Genomic DNA, 26,997 nt, shown 5'->3' with positions numbered 1-26,997 from the left:
AATGACTAAAGCAGTTCATATCATTTTATTCACATTTAAACTCCACAGGAGCCAGAGGTGAAGTGTCATCTTCTATTCCAAGAATGAAGTCTTCAGGTAAGGTCTCAGGTGCTATCTGAGCTAACTGGTCATCATAAGAACGAAGGGTCCATAATTTCTCTAATTCATAGGTTTCTCTGGTTTCTGGAAGCATCAAATGAATCACCATGCTGCCTATCAAGGACAGATAAGACTTACAATGAAGAAGCAGTTCATTTGCCTTTACCCTTGTGATCTCACAAACCTCTGTGACAGTAAGAACAGTGGTTCTCAAAGTGTGAACCCCAGATTAGCATTATCTGAGAACTTGTTAGAAATGCAAATTGTGGACACCATCCAGCAAAAATACCACAGAAGTGATGCTGTGCTTTTCTCAGTGCATCATACAGGAGGTATATGATATCAATTTGTAACATTACTCGTGATGGGTTTCGCTTGGGAGACAGTCCTCCAAGGGTATCATCACATTTCTGCACAGCCTGTGAGCAAAGCACCGACAGGCTTTTGTTCTGGACTATTATTTTTAAGGATGTTGGCAAATATTCTCAGAACTACTGTCTCCCTCTGGATCAAAGCGCAAGTGTGCTTACAGCAGTGGTTTTCAATCAGAGACATTTTTGATTTTCACAGTTGGGGGGGTGGAGAGGAGAAGGAGAACATCCTACAATACACAGAATATTCCTCTGCACCTGAATTACCTGGCCGAAAATGTTATTAGTGGCAAGGCTGAGAAACCCTGACATACAGCCTTGGCCGAAAAAGTGTTTTCCACCAGAGCAAATGCAGGCCTGCTTCCTGCCCATTACAAAAGATGTGGATACCCTAATCTCAGGGTTCTTCTCGTGGAACTTTGTGTGCAGGTGCCATCTGGTCTTGTGTTGCTCAGGGACCCTGGTGCAAAAATGCTGCTTGATGCTGGCTACTGCTATTGCTGAGTAACAAACTGTGCTTCATCAAACCTTGACTAACTTGTTAGCTTACAGGTAAGATAAAATCTCAGACTCTTCACAGTTCTTCAGTTACTGTTTTTCCCTTTGTATTAACTATCTTTTGGGGAAATAATTTGAAACTATGCATGCATTAATACCCAAATTTGTTAAATCTTTTCAAAATTCTAGTCCTCTGCTCTTGTCCTTCCCTGTGCCTAGAATGCCCTTCACCTTATCTGAGTTATTTACGGCCAAGATTATGTGTACCCCAAGGTGCCTTCCACCACCACTAGGGGATCTCTCCCATGTTATCCATCCTGTTCTCCACCAGCTTTCTGACCTGTATGACAACTCACATACATACCATGTGAGATGAGGATTTCACATGTGAATAAGACCAACTAAGTTATAAGAAAACTTATTTTAGACACACTTCAAAAATTGTATGCGGAGATAAGAACCTGCTGTATAAAAAAATAAAATTCTAAAGTTAAAAAAAAATGTATGTGGAGAAACACTCAGATCTCAATCCTTTTACAACTGAAAATAGTTCAAGATTAGTGCAATATCAAATATTTATCTGTAAAATGTGCCAAAATAACTTACCAAAGTCCACACAGAGCCAGTCATCAGTGTCCTTCCCTTCGATCTTAACATGAGGCTCACTTTTACATTTCAGATATTTGTACTGAAAAAAACCAGACCACATATTAAAGGGGAAGAGAATAGGGAAAATCTCTGTTCTTACTGAGGGTCTGGGGATATTTTTCTTGGTCTTAATTTGGCAACTAGCTTATTCATTCCTCACAGCTACACCATGCCCCTTAATAACACAGGGAAACTATTTTCCCCCTTAAATCCTACCCACCTCCTACAACTCTCTCCTGAATCCTCCTGCCCAAACCCTTCTGACAGGGCCACCTCATTCATTTACCAAGGTGCCTCAGAGGCAGGCCTAAACTCTCTCAATATCCACTTCTCACATACATCATCCTTTCTGTCCATCCCAGCTTCCTTTCCCTCTCAGGGGAGACAGATGCTGCCTTCCTGTTTTAAGGCTAGGTCTTCTCAGTTCTAATGATTCCATCTCATCTACTTTCATGACAATGTTAATGGGATTTTATCATCCCATAATCTCTATTCCCAGCAAATTCCATGAATAGTCTAAAACAACAAATACACTGTTAGAAAAAATACTATTACAAGACAAAGACATTATATAATGATAAAAGGGTCAACCAACCAAGATGACATAACAATTAGAAACATGCACCAAAAACCAGAGCTCCTAAATATATGAAACAAACACTGACAAAATTAAAGGGAGAAACAGATAGCAACCCAGTAATATAGGAGAGTCAATACCCCATTTGCATTAATGGATGGAAGATCAATAAGGAAATAGAGAACTTGAACAACACTACAGACCAGGTGAACCTAATGGACATTAACAGAACATTCTACCCAACAACAGCAGAATACACATTTTTCTCAAGTGCACATGGAACATTCTCCAGGATAGATCATACGTTAGGCAACAAAACAAGTCTTAATAAATTCAAAGATTAAACTCATATAAAGTATATTTTCTGATCACAATGAAATGAACTAGAAATCAACAGAAGTAAAACTAGAAAATCCACAAATATGCGGAAATCAAACAATTGTTTTATTATCTTAAACAACTGATCAAAGAAGAAATCACAAGGGAAATTAGAAAATATCTTGAGACAAATGAAGTTATAGAACGCAGTGAGAGCAGCAGTAAGAAGAAAGTTTGTAGCTGTATATGCTTACATGAAAAAAATAGTTCCCAAATCAACAACATGAATTTATACCTTAAAGAACTAGGAAATGCACCATCAAAAAATCGACAAATAATAAATGCTAGAAAGGGTGTGGAGAAAAGGGAACCCTCTTGCACCATTGGTGGGAATGTAAATTGATACAACCACTATGGAGAACAATATGGAGGTTCCTTAAAACACTAAAAATAGAATTACCATATGACCCAGCAATCCCACTCCTGGGCATATATCCAGAGAAAACCATAATTCAAAAAGACAGATGCACCCCAATGTTCACTGCAGCACTATTTACAACAGCCAAGACATGGAAGCAACTGAAATGTCCATAGAGGAGTGGATAAAAATGTAGTACATATATACAATGGAATATTACTCAGCCATAAAAAAAGAATGAAATAATGCCGTTTGCAGGAACATGGACCTAGAGATTATCATACTGAGTGAAGTAAATGAGACAAATATCATATGATATCAGTTATATGTGGAATCTAAAAAAATGGTACAAATGAGCTTATTTACAAAACAAATAGAGTCACAGATACAGAAAACAAACTTATGGTTATCGAGGGGGGAGGAGGGATAAACTGGGAGATTGGGATAGACATATACTGTAGATGCTACTATATATAAAATATATAACTAATAAGAACCGACTGTAAGAATTAATAAGAGTATTGAGGGAACTCTACTCAATACTCTGTAATGACCTATATGAGAAAAGAATCTAAAAAAGAGTGGATAAATGTATATGTATAACTGATTCACTTTGCTGTACAGCAGAAACTAACAACACTGTAATTGAACTATACTCCAATAAAAATTAATTTAAATAAATAAATAAATGCTGGAGAGGGTGTGGAGAAAAGGGAACTCTCCTACAGTGTTGGTGGGAATGTAAATTGGTACAGCCACTATGGAGAACAGTATGGAGGTTCCTCAAAAAACTAAATACAGAACTACCATATGAGGGACTTCCCTGGCAGTCCAGTGGTTAACACTATGCAGGGGTGTGGCTTCAATCCCTGGGTGGGGAACTAAGATCCTGCACACCATGCGGCATGGTCAAAAAACCTACCTTAAGAGATATAGATAGATATAGATACAGATACAGATATAGATAGATATATAGATATAGATGTATATAGAACTACCATATGATCCAGCAAGCCCACTCCTGGCCATATATCCAGAGAAAACCATAATTCAAGAAGACACATACATCCCAATGTTCACTGCAGCACTATTTACAATAGCCAAGACATGGAAGCAACCTAAATGTCCTTTGACAGAGGAGTGGATAAAGAAGATGTGGTACATATATACAACAGAATATTACTCAGCCATAAAAAAGAAAGAAATAATGCCATTTGCAGCCACATGGATGGACCTAGAGATTATCATACTAAGTGAAGTCAGACAGACAAAGACAAGTATCATGGTATTGCTTATATGTGGACTCTAAAAAAAATGGTACAAATCAACTTATTTACAAAGCAGAAATAGAGTCACAGATGTAGAAAACAAACTTATGGTTACCAGGGGGGAAAAGCGGGGGAGGCGGGCGGGGGTGGACAAATTGGGAGATTGGGATTGATACATACACACTACTATATATAAAATAGATAACTAATAAGGACCTACTGTACAGCACAGGGAACTCTACACAATACTCTGTAATGATCTATATGGGAAAAAAATCTAAAAAAGAGTGGATATATGTATAACTGATTCACTTTGCTGAACACCTGAAACTAACACAACACTGTAAATCAACTATAGTCCAATAAATATTATAAAATAAAAAGAACCAGGAAATGAAGAACTAATTAAACTTAAAGCTGGCAGAAGGAAGAAGTCAATGACCAAATTAAAACAAAATAGACAAAAATCAATGAAACCAAGATTTCGTTTTTCAAAAAGATCAACAAAATTGACCAATAAGCCCCCAAATAACTAAAATCAGAAATGAGTGAGGAGACATTAGAGACAAAACAAACTGGAAAACCCAGAATAAATGGACAAATTCCTAGAAACACACAACCTACCAAGACTGCATCATGAAGAAACAGAAAGTATGAATAGCCCTATTCAATAATAGCAACAGGATTAAGTCATTAATCAAAAACCTCCCAACACAATTGTATCTCAAAAGAAAGGGTCGGGTATGGAGAAAAGAACACACAGAGAAGAAGGAAGGAAAAAACCTCCCAACAAAGAAAAGACCTGGACCACACAGCTTCTTCACTGGTGAATTCTACCAAATACTTAAACATAAGCTGACATCAAATTTTGCTAAAACTCTTCCAAAAAAACTGAAGAGGAGGGAACACTTCCTAACTTATTCTATGGGAGTAGCATTAACCTGATACCAAGACCAGACAAAGACCCTATAAGAAAAAACTACAGACCAATATCCTTGATGAATACTGATAGAAAAATCCTGAACGAAATACTAGCAAACCTAATTCAATGCCGCATTCAAAGAATTATATATCAACACCACATGGGATTTATTCCTGGAATGTAAGGATGATTCCACATGAAAAAAATCAATGTAGGGACTTCCCTCGTGGCACAGTGGTTAGGAATCCACCTGCCAATGCAGGGGACATGTGTTCGAGCCCTGGTCTGGCAAGATCCCACATGCCATGGAGCAACTAACCCCGAGCGCCACAACTACTAGAGTCTGTCTGGGCTCTAGAGCCCATGAGCCACAACTGCTGAGCCCACGTGCCACAATTACTGAAGCCCATGTGCCTAGAGCCTGTGCTCCACAACGAGAGAAGCCACCGCAATGAGAAGCCTGCACACTGCAACAAAGAGTAGCCCCCACTTGCCACTACTAGAAACAGCCCGCGCACAGCAACGAAGACCCGACACAGCCAAAAATAAATTAATTGAAAAAACCAATGTAATAAACCACATTAACAAAATGAAAGATGAAAACCATAGGATCATCTCAAATTTATGCAGAAAAAGCATTTGACAAAGTTCAATACCCTTTCATGATAAAAACTCAACACAGATAAGGAAAAAAAAAAACAAACCTACCTTAAGGTAATAAAGGCCATACATGAAGAGCCCACGGCGATTAGATATCATCATACTTGATGGCAAAAAACTGAAAGTTTTTCCTCTCAGATCAGGAAAAACACAAGAATGCCCACTTTTGCCACCTTCTATTCAACACAGTACTGGAAGTTCTAGCCATGGCAATTAGAGCAAGGGAAAAGAAAAGAAAAAAGTAACAAAATTGGAAAGGAAGAAATAAAATTGTCTCAGTTTGCAGATGACATGATCTATATACATAGAAAACCCTAGGGCTTCCCTGGTGGCGCAGTGGTTAAGAATCTGCCTGCCAACGCAAGGGACACGGGTTCGAGCCCTGGCCCAGGAAGATCCCACATGCTGCAGAGCAACTAAGCCCATGCGCCACAACTACTGCGCCTGCACTCTAGAGCCTGCGAGCCACAACTACTGAAGCCTGCACGCCTAGAGCCCGTGCTCCGCGACAAGAGAAGCCACCGCAGTGAGAAGCCTGCGCACAACAAAGAGTAGCCCCTGCTCGCTGCAACTAGAGAAAGCCTGCATGCAGCAACGAAGACCCAACACAGCCCAAAATAAATAAATAAATTTATTTATTTATTTATTTTTTTAAAAAAGAAAACCCTAAAGATTGCACCCAAAAAAACCTGTTAGAAAAAATGAATTCAGCAAAGTTGTAGGACATTAGATCAAAACCCCAAAATCAGTTGCGTTTCTGTACACTTAATAAGCAACCTGAAAAGAAAATTAAGAAAACAATTAGGGAACTTCCCTGGTGGCACAATGGTTAAGAATCCTCCTGCCAATGCAGGGGACATGGGTTCGAGCCCTGGTCTCAGAAGGTTCCACATACCGCGGAGCAGCTACGTCCATGCGCCACAACTACTGAGCCTGTGCTCTAGAGCCTGCGAGCCACAACTACTGAGCCTGCATGCCACAGCCACTGAAGCCCGTGCGCCTAGAGCCTGTGCTCCACAACAAGAGAAGCCACCGCAATGAGAAGCCTGCACACCACAACGAAGAGTAGCCCACTCACTGCAACCAGAGGAAGCCCGCGTGCAGCAACGAAGACCCAACTCAGCCATCAATAAATAAATTTTTTTTAAAAAGAAAATATTTCTATTTACAATAGAATCAAAACGGATAAAATACTTAGAAATAAACATAACCATGGAAGCAAAACTTGCACAATGAAAACTAGAAAGCATTGCAAAGGTACCACCAATAAGCAGACACTCTCTATCCATGAATTGGAACACAATATTGTTAAGACTTTACCTACAGATTCAATACAATCAATCTCTATCAAAATCCCAGTGACATTTTTTTGTACAAATAGAAAAATCCATCCTAAAATTTATATGTAATCTAAAGAGACCCCAAATAGCCAAAAACAATCTTGAAAGGGAAGAGCACAGTTGAAGATCTCAAGCTTCCTGATTTAAAAACTTACTACAAAGCTACAGTAATCAAAACAGTGATTAAGATAAACTTATAGACCACTGGAATAAAATAAAGAGCCCATATGGTCAAATGATTTTTCAACAAGGGTGCCAAGTCAATTCAATAGGGAAAGGCAGTCCTTTCAACAAATGGTGCTGGGAAAACTAGATTATCTACATGCAAGAGAATGAAGTTGGAGTCTTTATCTGACACCATCTACAAAAACTAACTGAATACCAAAGACCTAAACATGAAACCTAAAACTATAAAACTCTTAGAAGAAAACACAGTGGATGAGATTGGTTCAAGATGGCGTAGAAGGACGTGCGCTCACTTCCTCTTGCGAGAGCACCAGAATCACAACTAACTGCTGAACAATCATCGCCGGGAAGACCCTGGAACTCACCAAAAAAGATACCCCACATCCAAAGACAAAGGAGAAGCCACATTGAGAAGGTGGGAGGGGCACACTCACAATAAAATCAAATCCCATAACTGCTGGGTGGGTGACTCACAAACTGGATAACACTTATACCACAGAAGTCCACCCACTGGAGTGAAGGTTCTGAGCCCCACGTCAGGCTTCCCAACCTGGGGGTCCAGCAACGGGAGGAGGAACTCCTAGAGAACCAGACTTTGAAGGCTAGTGGGATTTGATTGCAGGACTCCAACAGGACTGAGGGGAACAGAGACTCCACTCTTGGAGGACACACACAAAGTAGTGTGTGCATCGGGACCCAGGGGAAGGAGCAGTGACCCCATAGGACACTGAATCAGACCTACCTGCCAGTGTTGGAGGGTCCCCTGCAGAGGCGGGGGGCGGCTGTGTCTCACCATGAGGACAAGGACACTGGCAGCAGAAGTTCTGGGAAGTACTCCTTGGTGTGAGCCCTCCCAGAGTCGGCCATTAGCCCCACCAAAGAGCTGGGTAGGCTCCAGTGTTGGGTCACCTCAGGCCAGAAAACCAACAGGGAGGGAAACCAGCCCCACCCATCAGCAGACAAACGGATTAAAGTTTTACTAAGCTCTGCCTACCAGAGCAAACCCCAGCTCTACCCACCACCAGTCCCTCCCATCAGGAAACTTGCACAAGCCTCTTAGATAGCCTCATCCACCAGAGGGCAGACAGCAGAAGCAAGAAGAACTACAATCCTGCAGCTTGTGGAACAAAAACCACATTCACAGAAAGATAGACAAGATGAAAAGGCAGAGGGCTATGTACCAGATGAAGGAACAAGATAAAACCGCAGAAAAACAACTAAATGAAGTGGAGATAGGCAACCTTCCAGAAAAAGAATTCAGAATAATGATAGTGAAGATGATCCAGGACCTCGGAATAAGAATGGAGGCAAAGATTGAGAAGATGCAAGAAATGATTAACAAAGACCTAGAAGAATTAAAGAACAAACAAACAGAGATGACCAATACAATAACTGAAATGAAAACTACACTAGAAGGAATAAATAGCAGAATAACTGAGGCAGAAGAACGGATAAGTGACCTGGAAGACAGAATGGTGGAATTCACTGCTGCGGAACAGACTAAAGAAAAAAGAATGAAAAGAAATGAAGACAGCCTAAGAGACCTCTGGGACAACATTAAATGCAACAACATTCGCATTATAGGGGTCCCAGAAGGAGAAGAGAGAGAGAAAGGACCAGAGAAAATATCTGAAGAGATTATAGTCGAAAACTTCCCTAACATGGGAAGGAAATAGCCACCCAAGTCCAGGAAGCGCAGAGAGTCCCATACAGGATAAACCCAAGGAGAAACACGCTGAGACACATAGTAATCAAACTGACAAAAATTAAGGACAAAGGAAAATTATTGAAAGCAACAAGGGAAAAATGACAAATTACATACAAGGGAACTCCCATAAGCTTAACAGCTGATTTCTCAGCAGAAACTCTTCAAGCCAGAAGGGAGTGGCATGATATACTTAAAGTGATGAAAGAGAAGAACCTACAACCAAGATTACTCTACTGAGCAAGGATCTCATTTAGATTTGATGGAGAAATCAAAAGCTTTAGAGACAAGCAAAAGCTAAGAGAATTCAGCACCACCAAACCAGCTCTACAACAAATGTTAAAGGAAATTCTCTAAGTGGGAAACACAAGAGAAGTAAAGGACCTACAAAAACAAACCCAAAACAATTAAGAAAATGGTCATAGGAATATACATATCGATAATTACCTTAAACGTGAATGGATTAAATGCCCCAACCAAAAGACATAGACTGGCTGAATGGATACAAAAACAAGACCCATATATATGCTGTCTACAAGAGACCCACTTTAGACCTAGGGACACATACAGACTGAAAAGTGAGGGGATGGAAAAAGATATTCCATGCAAATGGAAATCAAAAGAAAGCTGGAGTAGCAATTCTCATATCAGATAAAATAGACCTTAAATAAAGAATGTTACAAGAGACAAGGAAGGACACTACATAATGATCCAGGGATCAATCCAAGAAGAAGATATAACAATTATAAATATATATGCTCCCAACATAGGAGCACCTCAATACATAAGGCAAATGCTAACAGATATAAAAGAGGAAATCGACAGTAACACAATAATAGTGGGGGACTTTAACACCTCACTTACACCAATGGACAGATCATCCAAAATGAAAATAAATAAGGAAACAGAAGCTTTAAATGACACAATAGACCACATAGATTTAATTGATATATATAGGACATTCCATCCCAAAACAGCAGATTACACGTTCTTCTCAAGTGCGCACGGAACATTCTCCAGGATAGATCACATCTTGGGTCACAAATCAAGCCTCAGTAAATTTAAGAAAACTGAAATCATATCAAGCATCTTTTCTGACCACAACGCTATGAGATTAGAAATGAATTACAGGGAAAAAAACGTAAAAAAGACAAACACATGGAGGCTAAACAATACGTTACTAAATAACCAAGAGATCACTGAAGAAATCAAAGAGGAAATAAAAAAATACCTAGAGACAAATGACAATGAAAACACGACGACCCAAAACCTATGGGATGCAGCAAAAGCGGTTCTAAGAGGGAAGTTTACAGCTATACAAGCCTACCTAAAGAAACAAGAAAAATCTCAAGTAAACAATCTAACCTTACACCTAAAGAAACTAGAGAAAGAAGAACAAACAAAACCCAAAGTTAGCAGAAGGAAAGAAATCATAAAGATCAGAGCAGAAATAAATGAAATAGAAACAAAGAAAACAATAGCAAAGATCAATAAAACTAAAATTTGGTTCTTTGAGAAGATAAACAAAATTGATAAGCCATTAGCCAGACTCATCAAGAAAAAGAGGGAGAGGACTCAAATCAATAAAATCAGAAATGAAAAAGGAGAAGTTACAACAGACACCGCAGAAATACAAAGCATCCTAAGAGACTACTACAAGCAACTTTATGCCAATAAAATGGACAACCTGGAAGAAATGGACAAATTCTTAGAAAGGTATAACCTTCCAAGACTGAACCAGGAAGAAACAGAAAATATGAACAGACCAATCACAAGTAATGAAATTGAAACTGTGATTAAAAATCTTCCAACAAACAAAAGTCCAGGACCAGATGGCTTCACAGGTGAATTCTATCAAACATTTAGAGAAGAGCTAACACCCATCCTTCTCAAACTCTTCCAAAAAATTGCAGAGGAAGGAACACTCCCAAACTCATTCTATGAGGCCACCATCACCCTGATACCAAAACCAGACAAAGACACTACAAAAAAAGAAAATTACAGACCAATATCACTGATGAATATAGATGCAAAAATCCTCAACAAAATACTAGCAAACAGAATCCAACAACACATTAAAAGGATCATACACCACGATCAAGTGGGATTGATCCCAGGGATGCAAGGATTCTTCAATATACGCAAATCAATCAATGTGATAAACCATATTAACAAATTGAAGAATAAAAACCATATGATCATCTCAGTAGATGCAGAAAAAGCTTTTGACAAAATTCAACACCCATTTCTGATAAAAACTCTCCAGAAAGTGGGCACAGAGGGAACCTACCTCAACATAATAAAGGCCATATATGACAAACCCACAGCAAACATCATTCTCAATGGTGAAAAACTGAAAGCATTTCCTCTAAGATCAGGAACGAGACAAGGATGTCCACTCTCACCACTATTATTCAACATAGTTCTGGAAGTCCTAGCCACGGCAATCAGAGAAGAAAAAGAAATAAAAGGAATACAAATTGGAAAACAAGAAGTAAAACTGTCACTGTTTGCGGATGACGTGATACTATACATAGAGAATCCTAAAACTGCCACCAGAAAACTGCTAGAGCTAATTAATGAATACGGTAAAGTTGCAGGATACAAAATGAATGCACAGAAATCTCTTGCATTCCTATACACTAATGATGAAAAATCTGAAAGAGAAATTATGGAAACACTCCCATTTACCATTGCAACAAAAAGAATAAAATACCTAGGAATAAACCTACCTAGGGAGACAAAAGACCTGTATGCAGAAAACTATAAGACACTGATGAAAGAAATTAAAGATGATACCAACAGATGGAGAGATATACCATGTTCTTGGATTAGAAGAATCAACATTGTGAAAATGAGTATACTACCCAAAGCAATCTACAGATTCAATGCAATCCCTATCAAATTACCAATGGCATTTTTTACGGAGCTAGAACAAATCATCTTAAAATTTGTATGGAGACACAAAAGACCCCGAATAGCCAAAGCAGTCTTGAGGGAAAAACACGGAGCTGGAGGAATCAGACTCCCTGACTTCAGACTACACTACAAAGCTACAGTAATCAAGACAATATGGTACTGGCACAAAAACAGAAACATAGATCAATGGAACAAGATAGAAAGCCCAGAGATTAACCCACGTACCTATGGTCAACTAATCTATGACAAAGGAGGCAAAGATATACAATGGAGAAAAGACAGTCTCTTCAATAAGTGGTGCTGGGAAAACTGGACAGCTACATGTAAAAGAATGAAATTAGAATACTCCCTAACACCATACACAAAAATAAACTCAAAATGGATTAGAGACCTAAATATAAGACTGGACACTATAAAACTCTTAGAGGAACACATAGGAAGAACACTCTTTGACATAAATTACAGCAAGATCTTTTTGGATCCACCTCCTAGAGTAATGGAAATAAAAACAAAAATAAACAAGTGGGACCTAATGAAACTTCAAAGCTTTTGCACAGCAAAGGAAACCATAAACAAGACGAAAAGACAACCCTCAGAATGGGAGAAAATATTTGCAAATGAATCAACGGACAAAGGATTAATCTCCAAAATATATAAACAGCTCATTCAGCTCAATATCAAAGAAACAAACACCCCAATCCAAAACTGGGCAGAAGACCTAAATAGACATTTCTCCAAAGAAGACATACAGACGGCCACGAAGCACATGAAAAGATGCTCAACATCACTAATTATTAGAGAAATGCAAATCAAAACTACAATGAGGTATCACCTCACTCCTGTTAGAATGGGCATCATCCGAAAATCTACAAACAACAAATGCTGGAGAGGGTGTGGAGAAAAGGGAACCCTCTTGCACTGTTGGTGGGAATGTAAATTGATACAGCCACTATGGAGAACAATATGGAGGTTCCTTAAAAAACTAAAAATAGAATTACCATATGACCCAGCAATCCCACTACTGGGCATATACCCAGAGAAAACCGTAATTCAAAAAGACACATGCACCCGAATGTTCACTGCAGCACTATTTACAATAGCCAGGTCATGGAAGCAACCTAAAGGCCCATCCACAGACGAATGGATAAAGAAGATGTGGTACATATATACAATGGAATATTACTCAGCCATAAAAAGGAACGAAATTGAGTCATTTGTTGAGACGTGGATGGATCTAGAGACTGTCATACAGAGTGAAGTAAGTCAGAAAGAGAAAAACAAATATCGTATATTAATGCATGTATGTGGAACCTAGAAAAATGGTACAGATGAGCCAGTTTGCAGGGCAGAAGTTGAGACACAGATGTAGAGAATGGACATATGGACACCAAGGGGGGAAAACTGCGGTGAGGTGGGGATGGTGGTGTGCTGAATTGGGCGATTGGGATTGACATGTATACACTGATGTGTATAAAATTGATGGCTAATAAGAACCTGCAGTATAAAAAAACAAACAAAACAACTAATACTAAACTTTCATTGGGTTATTTGTATGGAAATATGTATGGAAATATGTTAATATAAATGTGTCAGACATTACATGAAATTTCTAAAAATCTTATATGTTCTGGTATAATGTTATAAGTAATAATCCTAGTTATTACTTTAAAATGTATATCTCAGAAATAACTAATTTTCTTGTCAACTGCATTATTATGAACTCTCATCAAATCTTTAACCGTGGTCATTTTTAAGTCTTTTGTCATTTACAGACAGTTCTGGGTGTACTCTGATGATTTTGCAAATATGTTCCTATAAAAGGGTTTCATCTTCAAGAAATTCATGGAAAAGACTCTGACAAGTACAGGTTTCTGGTAACTGACTGTACTGCTGAACTGAATGAATAAGCATTTTCAGAACTCTAATGAAAAACTGATGAACTCATAAAAGTGCTAACAAAAGATCAAGATGAAAAAAAAATTAATTACATGGGACTGAGTGAACTGATGAGGATGAGTATAATTTTTGTGACTTTCTGTCTGAATTAAAAAAAAAAAAAAATCCCACAAGGACTCAGAGGCAAAGAATATACAAATCAATTTTCACTGCAAAGTAAAGGAGCTGATACAGTGGAGGATTACTGGACTGAATGTCAATATTATGACATAGTATGAGTGTGTTTCATGTTTGGTAATTGCAATCATTGTTGCTTTTGTTGTGGTCATCCATGTACAATGCTTGGTGTCAGTCTATCTCTTGTAAAAATAAAATACAGTGTGTGTGTGTGAAAAAAAAAAAAGAAATAAATGAAACAGAAACAAAGAAAACAATAGCAAAGATCAATAAAACTGAAAGCTGGTTCTTTGAGAAGATAAACCAAATTGATAAGCCATTAGCCAGACTCATCAAGAAAAAGAGGGAGAGGACTCAAATCAATAAAATTAGAAACAAAAAGGAGAAGTTACAACAGACACCGCAGAATTACAAACCACCCTGAGAAACTACCACAAGCAAAACTCTATGCCAATAAATTGGACAACCTGGAAGAAATGGACAAATTCTTGGAAAGGTATAACCTTCCAACACTGAACCAGGAAGAAATAGAAAATATGAATAGACCAATCACAAGTAATGAAATTGAAACTGTGATTAAAAATCTTCCAACAAACAAAAGTCCAGGGCCACATGACTTCACAGGTGAATTCTATCAAACATTTAGAGAAGAGCTAACATCCATCCTTCTCAAACTCTTCCAAAAAATTGCAGAGGAAGGAACACTCCCAAACTCATTCTATGAGGCCACCATCACCCTGATACCAAAACCAGACAAAGATACTACAAAAAAAGAAAATTACAGACCAATATCACTGATGAATACAGATGCCAAAATCCTCAACAAAATACTAGCAAACAGAATCCAACAACACATTAAAAGGATCATACACCACGATCAAGTGGGATTTATCCCAGGGATGCAAGGATTCTTCAGTATATGCAAATCAATCAATATGATATACCATATTAACAAGTTGAAGAATAAAAACCGTATGATCATCACAATAGATGCACAAAAAGCTTTTGACAAAATTCAACACCCATTTATGATAAAAACTCTCCAGAAAGTGGGCACAGAGGGAATCTACCTCAACATAATACAGGCCATATATGACAAACCCACAGCAAACATCATTCTCAATGGTGAAAAACTGAAAGCATTTCCTCTAAGATCAGGAACAAGACAAGGATGTCCACACTCGCCACTATTATTCAACATAGTTTTGGAAGTCCTAGCCATGACAATCAAAGAAAAAGACATAAAAGGAATACAAATTGGAAAAGAAGAAGTAAAACTGTCACTGTTTGCAGATGACGTGACACTATACATAGAGAATCCTAAAGATGCCACCAGAAAACTACTAGAGCTAATCAATGAATTCGGTAAAGTTGCAGGACACAAAATCAATGCACAGAAATCTCTTGCATTCCTATACACTAATGATGAAAAATCTGAAAGAGAAATTAAGGAAACACTCCCATTTACCATTGCAACAAAACAAATAAAATACCTAGGAATAAACCTAACTAGGGAGATAAAAGACCTGTATGCAGAAAACTATACAACACTGATGAAAGAAATTAAAGATGATACAAACGGAGAGATATACCATGTTCTTAGATTGGAAGAACCAATATTGTGAAAATAACTATACTACCCAAAGCAATCTACAGATTCAATGCAATCCCTATCAAATTACCAATGGCATTTTTTACAGAACTAGAACAAAAAATCTTAAAATTTGTATGGAGACACAAAAGACCCAGAATAGCCAAAGCAGTCTTGAGGGAAAAAAATGGAGCTGAAGGAATCAGACTCCCTTCAGACTATACTACAAAGCTACAGTAATCAAAACCATATGGTACTGGCACAAAGACAGAAATATAGATCAATGGAACAGTATAGAAAGCCCAGAGATAAACCCACACACCTATGGTCAACAATCTATGACAAAGGAGGCAAGGATATACAATGGAGAAAAGACAGTCTCTTCAATAAGTGGTGCTGGGAAAATTGGACAGGTACATGTAAAAGTATGAAATTAGAACACTCCGTAACACCATACACAAAAATAAACTCAAAATGGATTAGAGACCTAAATGTAAGACTGGACAGTATAAGACTCTTAGAGGGGGCTTCCCTGGTGGTGCAGTGGTTAAGAATCCACCTGCCAATGCAGGGGACACGGGTTCGAGCCCTGGGCCGGGAAGATCCCACATGCCGCGGAGCAACTAAGTCCATGCGCCACAACTACTGAGCCTGTGCTCTAGAGCCCACAAGCCACAACTACTGAAGCCTGTGTGCCTAGAGCCCATGCTCAGCAACCAAAGAAGCCACCGCAATGAGAAGCCCACGCACCGCAACACCGCAACTAGAGAATGCCAGCAAGCAGCCATAAATAAATAAATTAATTAAAAAAAACAAAAACAAAAAAAAACTCTTAGAGGAAAACATAGGAAGAACGCTCTTTGACATAAATCACAACAAGATCTTTTTTGATCCACCTCCTAAAGTAATGGAAATAAAAACAAAAATAAACACATAGGACTTAATGAAACTTACAAACTTTTGCAAAGCAAAGAAAACTACAAACAAGATGAAAAGACAACCCTCAGAATGGGAAAAAATATTTGCAAACGAATCAACGGACAAAGGACTAATCTCCAAAATATATAAACAGCTCATGCAGCTCAATATTAAAATACAAACAACCCAATCCAAAAATGGGCAGAAGACCTCAATAGACATTTCTCCAAAGAAGACATACAGATGGCCAAGAAGCACATGAAAAGCTGCTCAGCATCACTAATTATTAGAGAAATGCAAATCAAAACTACAATGAGGTATCACCTCACATTGGTTATAATGGGCATTATCAGAAAATCTACAAACAACAAATGCTGGAGAGGGTGTGGAGAAAAGGGAACCCTCTTGCACTGTTGGTGGGAATGTAAATTGATACAGGCACTATGGAGAACAGTATGGAGGTTCCTTAAAAAACTAAAAATAGAATTACCATATGACCCAGCAATTCCACTACCGGGCATATACCCAAAGAAAACCGTAATTCAAAAAAGACACATGCACCCCAATGTTCATTACAGCACTACTGACAATAGCCAAAACATGGAAGCAACCTAAATGCCCATCGACAGACGAATGCATAAAGAAGATGTGGTACATACATACAATGGAATATTACTCAGCCATAAAAAGGAACGAAATTGAGTCATTTGTTGAGACGTGGATGGATCTAGAGACTGTCATACAGAGTGAAGTAAGTCAGAAAGAGAAAAACAAATATCGTATATTAATGCATGTATGTGGAACCTAGAAAAATGGTACAGATGAACTGGTTTGCAGGGCAGAAACAGAGACACAGATGTAGAGAACAAACGTATGGACACAAAGGAGGGAAAGTGGCGGGGGCAGGTGGTGGTGTGATGAATTGGGAGATTGGGATTGACATATATACACTAATATGTATAAAATGGATAACTAATAAGAACCTGCTGTATAAAAATATAAAATTCTAAAATTCAAAAAAATAAAAATGAAAAAATAAAGTAATTCCTCCCCCCCCCAAAAAAAAGAAGAAAACACAGTGGAAAAGCTTCATGACATTGGATTTGGCAATGATTTCTTGGATATGAGACCAAAAGCAAAAGCAGAAAAATTTAAAACTTTGGTGCATCAAAGGACACAATCAACAGAGTAAGAAGGCACCTACAGAATGGGAGAAAATATTTGCACATCACATAGATGATACGGGATTTATATCCAGAGTATACAGAGAACTCCTACAACCTCACAATAAAAAAACAAACTCGATTAAAACATGGGCAAAGGACCTGAATAGGCATTTCTCCAAATGTACACAAATGGTTAATAATCATGACAAAAGATGCTCAACATCACTAATTTAGAGAAATGCAAATCAAAACCACAACAAGGTACCACTTCATGCTCATTAGGATTATTATCAATATTATCAACAAACCAGAAAATAACGAAAATAACAAGTGGTGAGCATGTGGAGAAACTGGAACACTTGTGCACTGCTGGTGGGAATGTAAAGTGGTGCAGCTACTGTGTAAAAGTGTGATGGTTCCTCAAAAAATTAAACACAGAATTACCATGATCTGGCAATTCCACTTATGAAATTAAAAGCAGGGATCTGAACAGATATTTCTACACTCATGTTTATAGCAGCATTATTCACAATGGCCAAAAGGTGGAAGCAACCCAAATGCCCACCAATGGGTGAATAAGATAAAATGTGGTATACATACATTAAAATATTCAGTCTTAAAAAGAAGGAAATTCTGACACATGCTACAACACAGATGAACCTTGAAAAATATTATGCTAAGTGAAATAAGCCAGTCACAAAAGGAAAATTAGAGTATGATTCTGCTCAAGGAGATACATATTGGTGTAGTGAAATTCACAGAGACAGAAAGCAGTATGGTGGACGCCAGAGGCTGGGGGAAGGAAGAATGGGAAGTTATTGTTTAATGTGTACAGTTTTTTGCAAGATGAAAAAAGAAAAACGTTCTGGAGATGGATAGTGGTAATGGTTGCACAGCAATGTGAATGTAATTAACATCACTTAACTGAACACCTAAAAATGGCTAAAATGTTCAGTTTTGTCATGTATATTTTACCACAAACAAGAACAAAACTTTCTTGACCTTGCATTTTTCTCCCTCATCTAAAATTTTTGCAAAAGGAATTTCTGTTCCCCTCCCTTGCTCTTCCACAGAAACTTTCTCTGAAAAATCTCTCATTCTTTTTATATCTCCAAGTCCAATGGTCACTTCTAAGTCTTACTTACTCTGTCTTACTATTACATCTGACAGAGACCCTAGGATCCTGCCTTTTAACTTCTCCATGCCCTCCTAGTTCTCTTAGTCTCTCCAACTACCCCCTCTTTTTGAATCTTCCTTTGTTCTGCCATGTTGCACCAGGGTTTTGTTCTCAGTCCCCTATTTTACCACCCTTCTCTAGGCAATCCCAGCTATTCTTTTCGTCTTAACTGTCCCCTCTCTGACCAATTTTCAACAGGGTGAAAGAAGTATGTTCCCCTCTAGAGTGGTATCAGAATCAGCTTCCAGGTACACTTTCTTCTTCATTCTGATTCCTATTCAGTCTACTTGGAAAATGAACTGCCTTCTGTTTCCTCAACTAGACCTGTGAATTTGGAGGGCAAGAACTGATCTTTTTCATTTTTGTCTTCCCAATACCCAGCACCGTGCCTGGGAACACTGGACATGCTCAAACATTTGAATTAAACTCTAGGCCAGCACTACCCAATAGAAGTTTCTGCAACTATGGAAATGTTTTATATTTGTGTCCAGTATGGTAGCCATTAGCCACATGTGGCCACCAAGCACCTGAAATGTGGCTAGTACAACTGAAGAACTGAATTTTTAGTTTTATTTTATAATTACACAGCCACATGGTGCTAGTGGGTGTCACACTGGACAGTTTTGCTCTAGAAATCCCTCTGGGTTATACTGTCTTCTAGCCTGCCTCAGGTAGTTTTTTTTTTGTATTATTTTTCTTGTCACAAGAGACAAGAATGTAAAATATCCTGACCCACTAAGGCTAGATATTGGTCCCCATAACTTTCACTATCAAAGAACATAAAACACTCATGCAAATTCTAAAAATCTGGGCTTCTTATATAATCTTATGTGAAGGGTTTACTTTTTAAATGTTGCTCTTCCACCTGATGCATTGACACTATTCCATTAAGTTAAAGGTTCCAAAGAAAAAGAAAGCATCCTACCATTTTCACAATGTAGTAGGCCATGGCATGTAAGTGTCGAGTAGAAGTTCCACTACCAATTACAAAGTAATCTGTATATTCCATTTCTGGAGGAACCTTGATGACACAAATGTCTCTTGCATTTTCTTGCCTCAGAAGTGAAACCAGCATATCGATGTCAAACTTGGGACCAGTATGATCTGAAATGCATAAAGATTTGCTTGTGTCAGATGGCCAAGTAAAGACAGACACGATATGCACCCAGAGATGCGGGCAGCTGACAGCGAAACTGCTCCTCCATGAAGGTGTTCAGGCCTCCTGGAAGTTGAAGCTGGGCACTGCTTTCATACAGCACTGCTCAACTTATGGGAAGGGTGCGCAGGTCACAGACAGCCACCACACACATCCTTTCCCATTAGCACATGCAAGAACCACCAGACATCAGCAACGATGGCTTTCTGTTCTAGTACCTGAGGAAATGAGTAACACAGCTCAAGCAGAGAACTGCTATACAGAGAGAGGAAAACGGGAATTCCCTGGTGGCGCAGTAGTGGGGAGTCCACCTGCCAATGCAGGGGACACGGGTTCGAGCCCTGGTCCAGGAAGATCCCACATGCTGCGGAGCAACTAAGCCCATGCACCACAACTGCTGAGCCTGCGCTCTAGAGCCTGCGAGCCACGGCTGCTGAGCCCGCGTGCCACAGCTACTGAGGGCCGCGTGCCTAGAGCCCGTGCTCTGCAACAAGAGAAGCCACAGCAGTGAGAAGGCCGTGCACCCCAGCAAAGAGTATCCCCCGCTCGCCGCAACTAGAGAAAGCCCATGCGGAGCAACAAAGACCCAACACAGCCAAAAAAAAAAAAAAGGTTAATAATAGTAATTTAAAAAAAAGAGAGGAAAACAGGAGCACCATTTGGGGAGGTGGTAATATCTTGGGGCATATTAAATTGAATTCCAGCCATAAAGGGTCACAGAATTAGAACTGTGAACTGGAAGGGCTCTTGGGTAGTATTTGTCCACAACCTTCATTTGAGAGAGAAGCTCAGAACTAGCTGAGTTAAGTGTGTGGCCCCAAATCTACCAATCCGAGGGTTAAAATTTTAACAGCAGTTCTCATTTTGAAATCTCAAGGTTTTCTTACGATGCCAGTTGGGTTATGTAACAACTGTTATCTGTGAAAACCGTTTTTTGTTTTTTTTTTTCCTCTAGAGATTTAGATATTCAGCTCTTCACCGTGGTGTATTAGAGCCTGTGGACTTAACAGCTCTCTCCAGTTCTAAAGCTCACTCCCAGGGCCCTAGTAGCTAACCTCTCCCTCTCATACTTTATCCTTTCACAGGTGTGATCTATTTACCACCTCTCAAGTTTCTAAAAGCTTACAATACTTAGAGGCTCTTAAATTGGCCCCATCTCCTATTAGCGCTTCTTACGCACCCCTGAGCCCCCAGACCCTGGCTCTTCCTCAGAATCCTCACGCCCCAACACTCCCGACAAGTCCATTTCTCGGAACCCTAGACAGAGTGGGAAGGGGGATGAGGACGGTGAGGTTGTGATGCCAAGGGTCCGACGTGGCCGTTCGGACAGACGCCTGGGGTTTGGGAGACTTCAGTCCATCTCTTGATCTCACTGTGAAATGCAAAATTGGTGCCGACAACCTTTGCAGTCCCTTCCAGTTCTGCTCTGTAGGAGTTTTGTGACCCCACGAGAAATGCAAAAAGAGAGGAACTCAGCCTCCTTAGCTGGGACCCGGCTCCCTCCTCCTCGCCCGTACCTGCGGTGCATGACTCCGGGCGCCCCTCGCCGGCGGTTCCCTCAGCCCGCTCCTCCAGGCCCGGCCCGCCGTGCAGGCCGCGCGCTCGGTCGGGGGCCGGGCAGACCCTGCCGAGCGTCGGTCCCACCGGAAGCCGCCCCACGGACAGCAGCCGAAGCCGGAGCCCCGCAGCCGCCGCGGGCCACACTCCCGGGGAGAAAGCCCGGCGCCACAGCAGCGCCCCGAGCCGCAGCGCCACGCAACCCCACGGCCCCATCGCCGTCGCCACGCGTCGACTCACGAGGCGGGGCTTAATGGGGCTCGAGCGGGCCTGCGGCTTTCCATAGGCCAGGTCGACGCGCCAGGGCTTGGAAAATTGACGTCAGGAGCGTGGGCGTGGCCAGGGCCCGAAGGTGGGGCCGTGGGCGGAGAGGGAGGAGGAGGGTAACTCGACAGTGACCCGGAAGAATTTAGGGATTAGGGATTAGGTTTTGTAGGCGTCAGAGGACTGGGATTTCACTACTCACCTTGCGTTTCCCTGCACCGTACTGACGCACTGTGTCTTCCTTGAATTGTTCTTAATTTTCCTTGATGGTTCCGTTCACTGGAATGTAAACAGCATGAAGGCAGAAATTTTTGTTTTTATCTGTTCTCTCCACAGCACCTAAAGCTGAAAGTACGGAAGTTGCTTCTGTTGATTAGACTGGAATTAGGACATAGCCCATTACCAAAGAAGTTGTCAAGATTCCCTTGCAAATTTGAAAGCCCATGAGGAACATCTGTTATCCTGGGCGGGGGTTGGGTGGGAGGCAGAGATTAAGGACCATATGGAAAACGTTCTTAGTAGGTCAGGCCTTCAGGGACACTCCCCGAATGGAGTTATTTTATGCTAATGTACTGCGCTGTGGCGCTCACCTCGGTGAGAATAAGGAATGCTGAGTTGCAGTTACAGTATTGAATCCTAGGATGTGAGAGCTGAAAGAGACCCAGGGAGGGAAAATGACTTGGCCTGTGGCCAAGCTGGAACCAGAAGCTGTTTCTGAACTCCAGCCTGGTAACTTCTGAAAGGAAGAGGCTAGTAGAAGGGGGCAAATACCTCGGATGCCTGGAGCAGTGCCAAGCACATAGTAGGTACTCCAAATGCTTGACACATTAATTTCTTTTAAAGAAATAACTCCAAGCTTAATTTTTAAAATTAAAAACCACAGAAACTAATACAAGCACCTGTGTGTACCACCCTGAATATTCACAATTGCTTCAAGTTATTTTTGAAAATAAGAAAGTGTTACAGATAAAGTTAAGTCTCATCCTTTTCACTTCCATTTCCCCATAGGCATGGATTTGGTGCTTCTCCCAGCATTTGCCATCAGTTATGCGTTTCCACTATTTTTTCTGAACACCCCAAACCTGCTTTACCACCTGTATTTGCCATCTCGTTTAATGGGTCATCATCCCCCCCAAATCTCCTAAATTCTGGACTGCAATCACTGCAGGATCTTCCTGCAACAACTAGTCCATTCTCAAATCCTGCTTATGCTACCTTCAAAATATTTTTTGAATCCAACTTCTCGTCTACATTCCCACTGTTCCTTCCTTAGTCTGAACCCTCAACAGCTTTTGGCGAATTACTGGGACAGCCTCCTACCTGGCTCTCCTGTCTCCAATCTGTCTCAACTCTTTCCATCCTCCATGCTGCCGGCTAAAATTATTTTAGCGTCATCTGCTTTTTGCTGTTTTCCAAACACACCATAACCTTTCCATGCTGAGTTTTGCACATACTATTCCATTCCATTTTTTTACAGTGCCCTTCTTCCACCTTTGCACATGACAAACTCAGAAACTCCTTCAGAAGCCCTTCATCCCTTTGTTCATAAATGTCGTTAACATTGACCATGTTCGATTGGATGATAACCCATTGGAAAAGACTAAGATTTATTTCCAGCTCTTCTGTTCACTAGCAGTGTAAGACTGAAGTGACTCAATCTCCCTGCGCCTTATATTTATCACTTCCTCTCAGCTCCTTCTCCAGCTCCTACAGAACTGCTGATGTGACCCCACAATATTTTGGACTTTCAAATACAAATATATGATACCGATGACATTTACTCTAATCATCATCTCTCCTGTCTGGAAGCTCCCAGTGGGCAGGGACTATTCACTTTTCCCCTCCCTGCCTTAGCCCAGTACCTGGCACTGGAATGTTTGTTGGCCTTGGTGAGGGTCCTTGGGGAGGTCGTGAATCACAAGTCTACTCAGAATGACCCATTGTATGCAAACTGCACATCAATGTGAGAAGAAAGTACACCCTTCATTGTGAAGATGAGTACAAGTAGGGCTGGTAGCCTTCAGGTCCCTACCAATTCCTGTAGGCTGTGGGAGAAATGATAGCCTGGGTGCCCAGAGGCCCAGCTCCGGATTGAGCAATGGTTCTGAGATCTGAGGAAACAATGCTGCAAGAGGTGGGAATGTGAGCTTGCACTTTGGTCCAACAAACAGGCTCATTGCAGAAATGGTGGAGGAGGTTCTTCCCACATAGGAGCCTCCTACTTGAGAGGCCCCTGGCGGGGCTCTGGGATGCCCTCAAACCACAGGCTCCATGCTTCCTGGGACACCAAGAATTCATCGCATTTTAGACCTCAATGCCCACTCCAGGTTGGACCCCCTGTCCTTACAGCACAGAGGGCATGACTGACAAGCCAACAGAAAATATATGAGCAGGCAGGCAATGCAGACTCCACGCTCCACTGGGAGCTTGGGGTAAAGAGAGACAGACAGTGCCTACCCCTAGGGTTATAAAACAATGAGTCCCTGTTGCTGAACTTCTACTTAAAAGGATTTTCCCTCTTCCAACTAGGAGATCTACAAACAGGAGGGCAAAATAATTTTTAAATAGAAATACACAAACTTAGCATATCTAGAATTAATTAGATTTATAAAAGAGGTAATTTTAATCCTAGCTCTTCCCTCTGCAAGGTCTCCTGAGGGCAGAAACAGTATAAAGAGAATGGAAATCCGAGAAAAAGGATGAAACTTAAACGAGGCAGGGATATTCACCAACGGCTGCAACTGCCCAGTTGTGGAAGGAGCTGCCGTGTGAGGTTGGGAAGGGTGGCTGAGCTGGAGAGAAGTGGTCCCCACCTATTTAACGATAATGAATAACTAAAAACTGTGGCTCTCTGAATATTAGTCATTGAACACAAGCATGACAAAAAGGTGTTGTGAATGAAACATTTTTAAATAAAATTATATTGAATTGCAGTACATTCTTTGCAACCAAAAGGTCCAGAGACTAGGAAACACAGATACAAAGTAAACCCATGCATGGGGTAAGCAAAGGTTGGACTTGATAAACTTCCTAGTCCCCAAACTATATGCATTTAATCATTCATTTATTAAACAATGATGTGCCAGTTGCAGTGTTACGAGCCCCAGAGTCAAGTGTGGGAACACCAGGAAAGCTTGCTCAGCCTTTCTCTAGTTCAGCCTACTCTGTTCTTCCTCTCTGTTCTCTTTGAAGCACGTCCCTGAGGTACCTCTGGTGTCATCTCCCAAAGCAGCACCCCTGCCCTCTCCGCAGTCCCTGGGGCTAGCTGAAGAGGACATTTCTCTGATTGCAGCTTCCCACCTTCCTACCTTCCCATGAAGCTCCAGGAAACAAGTTCGGGAACCTCTTGGCTTTGCTGCTAACAGAACAAACAGGAGGCTCCTCAACTAACACACCAAGGATGTTATTAAGATCCACTGACTTAAAAGTCCTTGTATGGACTTCCCTGGTGGCACAGTGGTGAAGAATCTGCCTGCCAATGCAGGGGACACAGGTTCGAGCCCTGGTCCAGGAAGATCCCACATGCCACGGAGCAACTAAGCCCGTGAGCCACAACTACTGAGCCTGTGCTCTAGAGCCCGCGAGCCACAACTCCTGAGCCTGCGCTCCAGAGCCCACAAGCCACAACTCCTGAAGCCCAGGTGCCTAGAGCCCGTGCTCCGCAACAAGAGAAGCCACCGCAATGAGAAGCCCGCTCACCGCGACCAGAGAAAAGCCCGGGCACAGCAACAAAGACCCAATGCAGCCAAAAATAAATTAATTAATAAATTAAAAAAAAAAAATCAACCAAGGACTGAAAACAAAGTCCACGCTCAACAGCAGATGGCTCTGTTTTCAAGCGGGGGTATTTTGCATTTCTGAGAACCTCTCTAATGGGTCTTTTCCCCAGAGTCTTCTTTTTTTAAATATTTATTTATTTGGCTGCTCAGGGTCTTAATTGCAGCCTGCAGGATCTTTAGTTGCAGCATGCAAACTCTTAGTTGCGGCCTGCAGAATCTAGTTCCCTGACCAGGGATCTATCCCAGGCCCCCTGCACTGGGAACGCGGAGTCTTACCCACTGGACTGCCAGGGAAATCCCTCCCCTGAGTCTTTACCAGGTTGGAAGGAAGACCTGTAAAAACTGCTTTTGTTAATTAACTTTAAGGACTTGGTGCTGACAAGCCTGGTCTCCAGAATCAGAGATCATGAGAAACTGCTGTTTTGGAATCATTTCAATGAGAAAGGAACATCCCACTCATGCCTGAAGAATGGGAGGCATGTGGGTCATTCCACACTGAGAGCGGTTTTGGTATCTCACCTTCTCTAGGAGCAGCACTTCAGATAAAGGGCTTTCAGAGACAACGCTCCGCATTTATCTCAGCTTTGCATGTCTACTGAGCAACGCCACAAGTCTGCTTCTCAGCCCTTCTGGTAATCAGACGGTGAAGTTCCTAAAGGAACCTGAAGCAGTATTAACACCAGTACGTGCTTCTCCCAGACTACACAACCCTCTTGAATGAGTGACCAATGACACCCCCAGCCCCGTGAACCTCCTCCGTGGTATTAAATAATGACCAGAGGCTCTGTGGCCCTCCTGACCCCCAAAACCAAATCAGAGCCCCGCCACTCCACCCCGCTGACAAGACCCTGGGTTGTTTTCTTTCAGCCCAAACCTGATTTTTGATGAGCCTCTGATTTCTTCTGATCAGATGCGTTGACGACCCAGTAAAGAATCGGCTCGGCTTTTCCTTTTTTTGATCCCAGTTTTATGAGTTTCCTCCCTTTTGTTTATTCCAAGACTTGAGTAAATCGGAAGAGCAGATAAGTGTAACCCCTGACGGCTAACCTCCCAAGGGGTGGTTCAGAGCAAACAAGCTCAGCCTCCTCAGCAGTAGCTCCCTTCCTCTGATTGGATCCCCAACTTGGGTTGCTTTCAGTCTGGCTCCAAGTCACCACGGCAGACGGGTGCCTGGAGGAGCTGAGGGGACACCTCACAGAGTGGTCAGGTTTGAACCTGAGACCTCACCTTTACAATAGCGCACCTTTGGGCCACACCTGAGGACAGCAAGTGACAATACACATTCATTCCCACTGTTGCAGCAGATCAATCCTCCTGTCTCCTTGGTGGCTTCATAAATTCATGCCACAAAAAATTCTGAGAAGTGTAACCTTGAGTTTAGGAGCAC

The 26,997-nt window shown here is 41.1% G+C and overlaps 1 protein-coding gene across 1 annotated transcript; it reads right to left on the bottom strand.

The window, feature by feature from the left end:
* Nucleotides 1-6: 6 nt before the first annotated feature.
* MALSU1 (mitochondrial assembly of ribosomal large subunit 1) lies at nt 7-21,836 on the bottom strand. The gene is made up of 4 exons (XM_059933997.1): nt 21,528-21,836; nt 19,780-19,958; nt 1,575-1,656; nt 7-213 (listed from the first exon to the last, which is right to left on the bottom strand). Exons 1-4 carry the CDS (start codon nt 21,781-21,783, stop codon nt 26-28), a joined length of 705 nt encoding a protein of 234 aa, XP_059789980.1. The 5' UTR covers nt 21,784-21,836; the 3' UTR covers nt 7-25.
* Nucleotides 21,837-26,997: the final 5,161 nt, after the last annotated feature.

This window comes from Balaenoptera ricei, chromosome 9 (assembly GCF_028023285.1).
Source record: "Balaenoptera ricei isolate mBalRic1 chromosome 9, mBalRic1.hap2, whole genome shotgun sequence".
Taxonomy (NCBI): domain Eukaryota; kingdom Metazoa; phylum Chordata; class Mammalia; order Artiodactyla; family Balaenopteridae; genus Balaenoptera; species Balaenoptera ricei.
This window is presented reverse-complemented; position numbering and strand designations above follow the sequence as displayed.

Bases quoted from the DNA above. Each gene is read 5' to 3' on its own strand.
- MALSU1 (XM_059933997.1), bottom strand. From the start codon at position 21,783: ATGGGGCCGTGGGGTTGCGTGGCGCTGCGGCTCGGGGCGCTGCTGTGG. The intron at 1,657-19,779 runs GTAGGATGCTTT...GGTTTTTTTCAG, and splicing joins CCTACTACATTGTGAAAATG to TACAAATATCTGAAATGTAA. The intron at 214-1,574 runs GTAAGTTATTTT...TGTCCTTGATAG, and splicing joins CTGGCTCTGTGTGGACTTTG to GCAGCATGGTGATTCATTTG.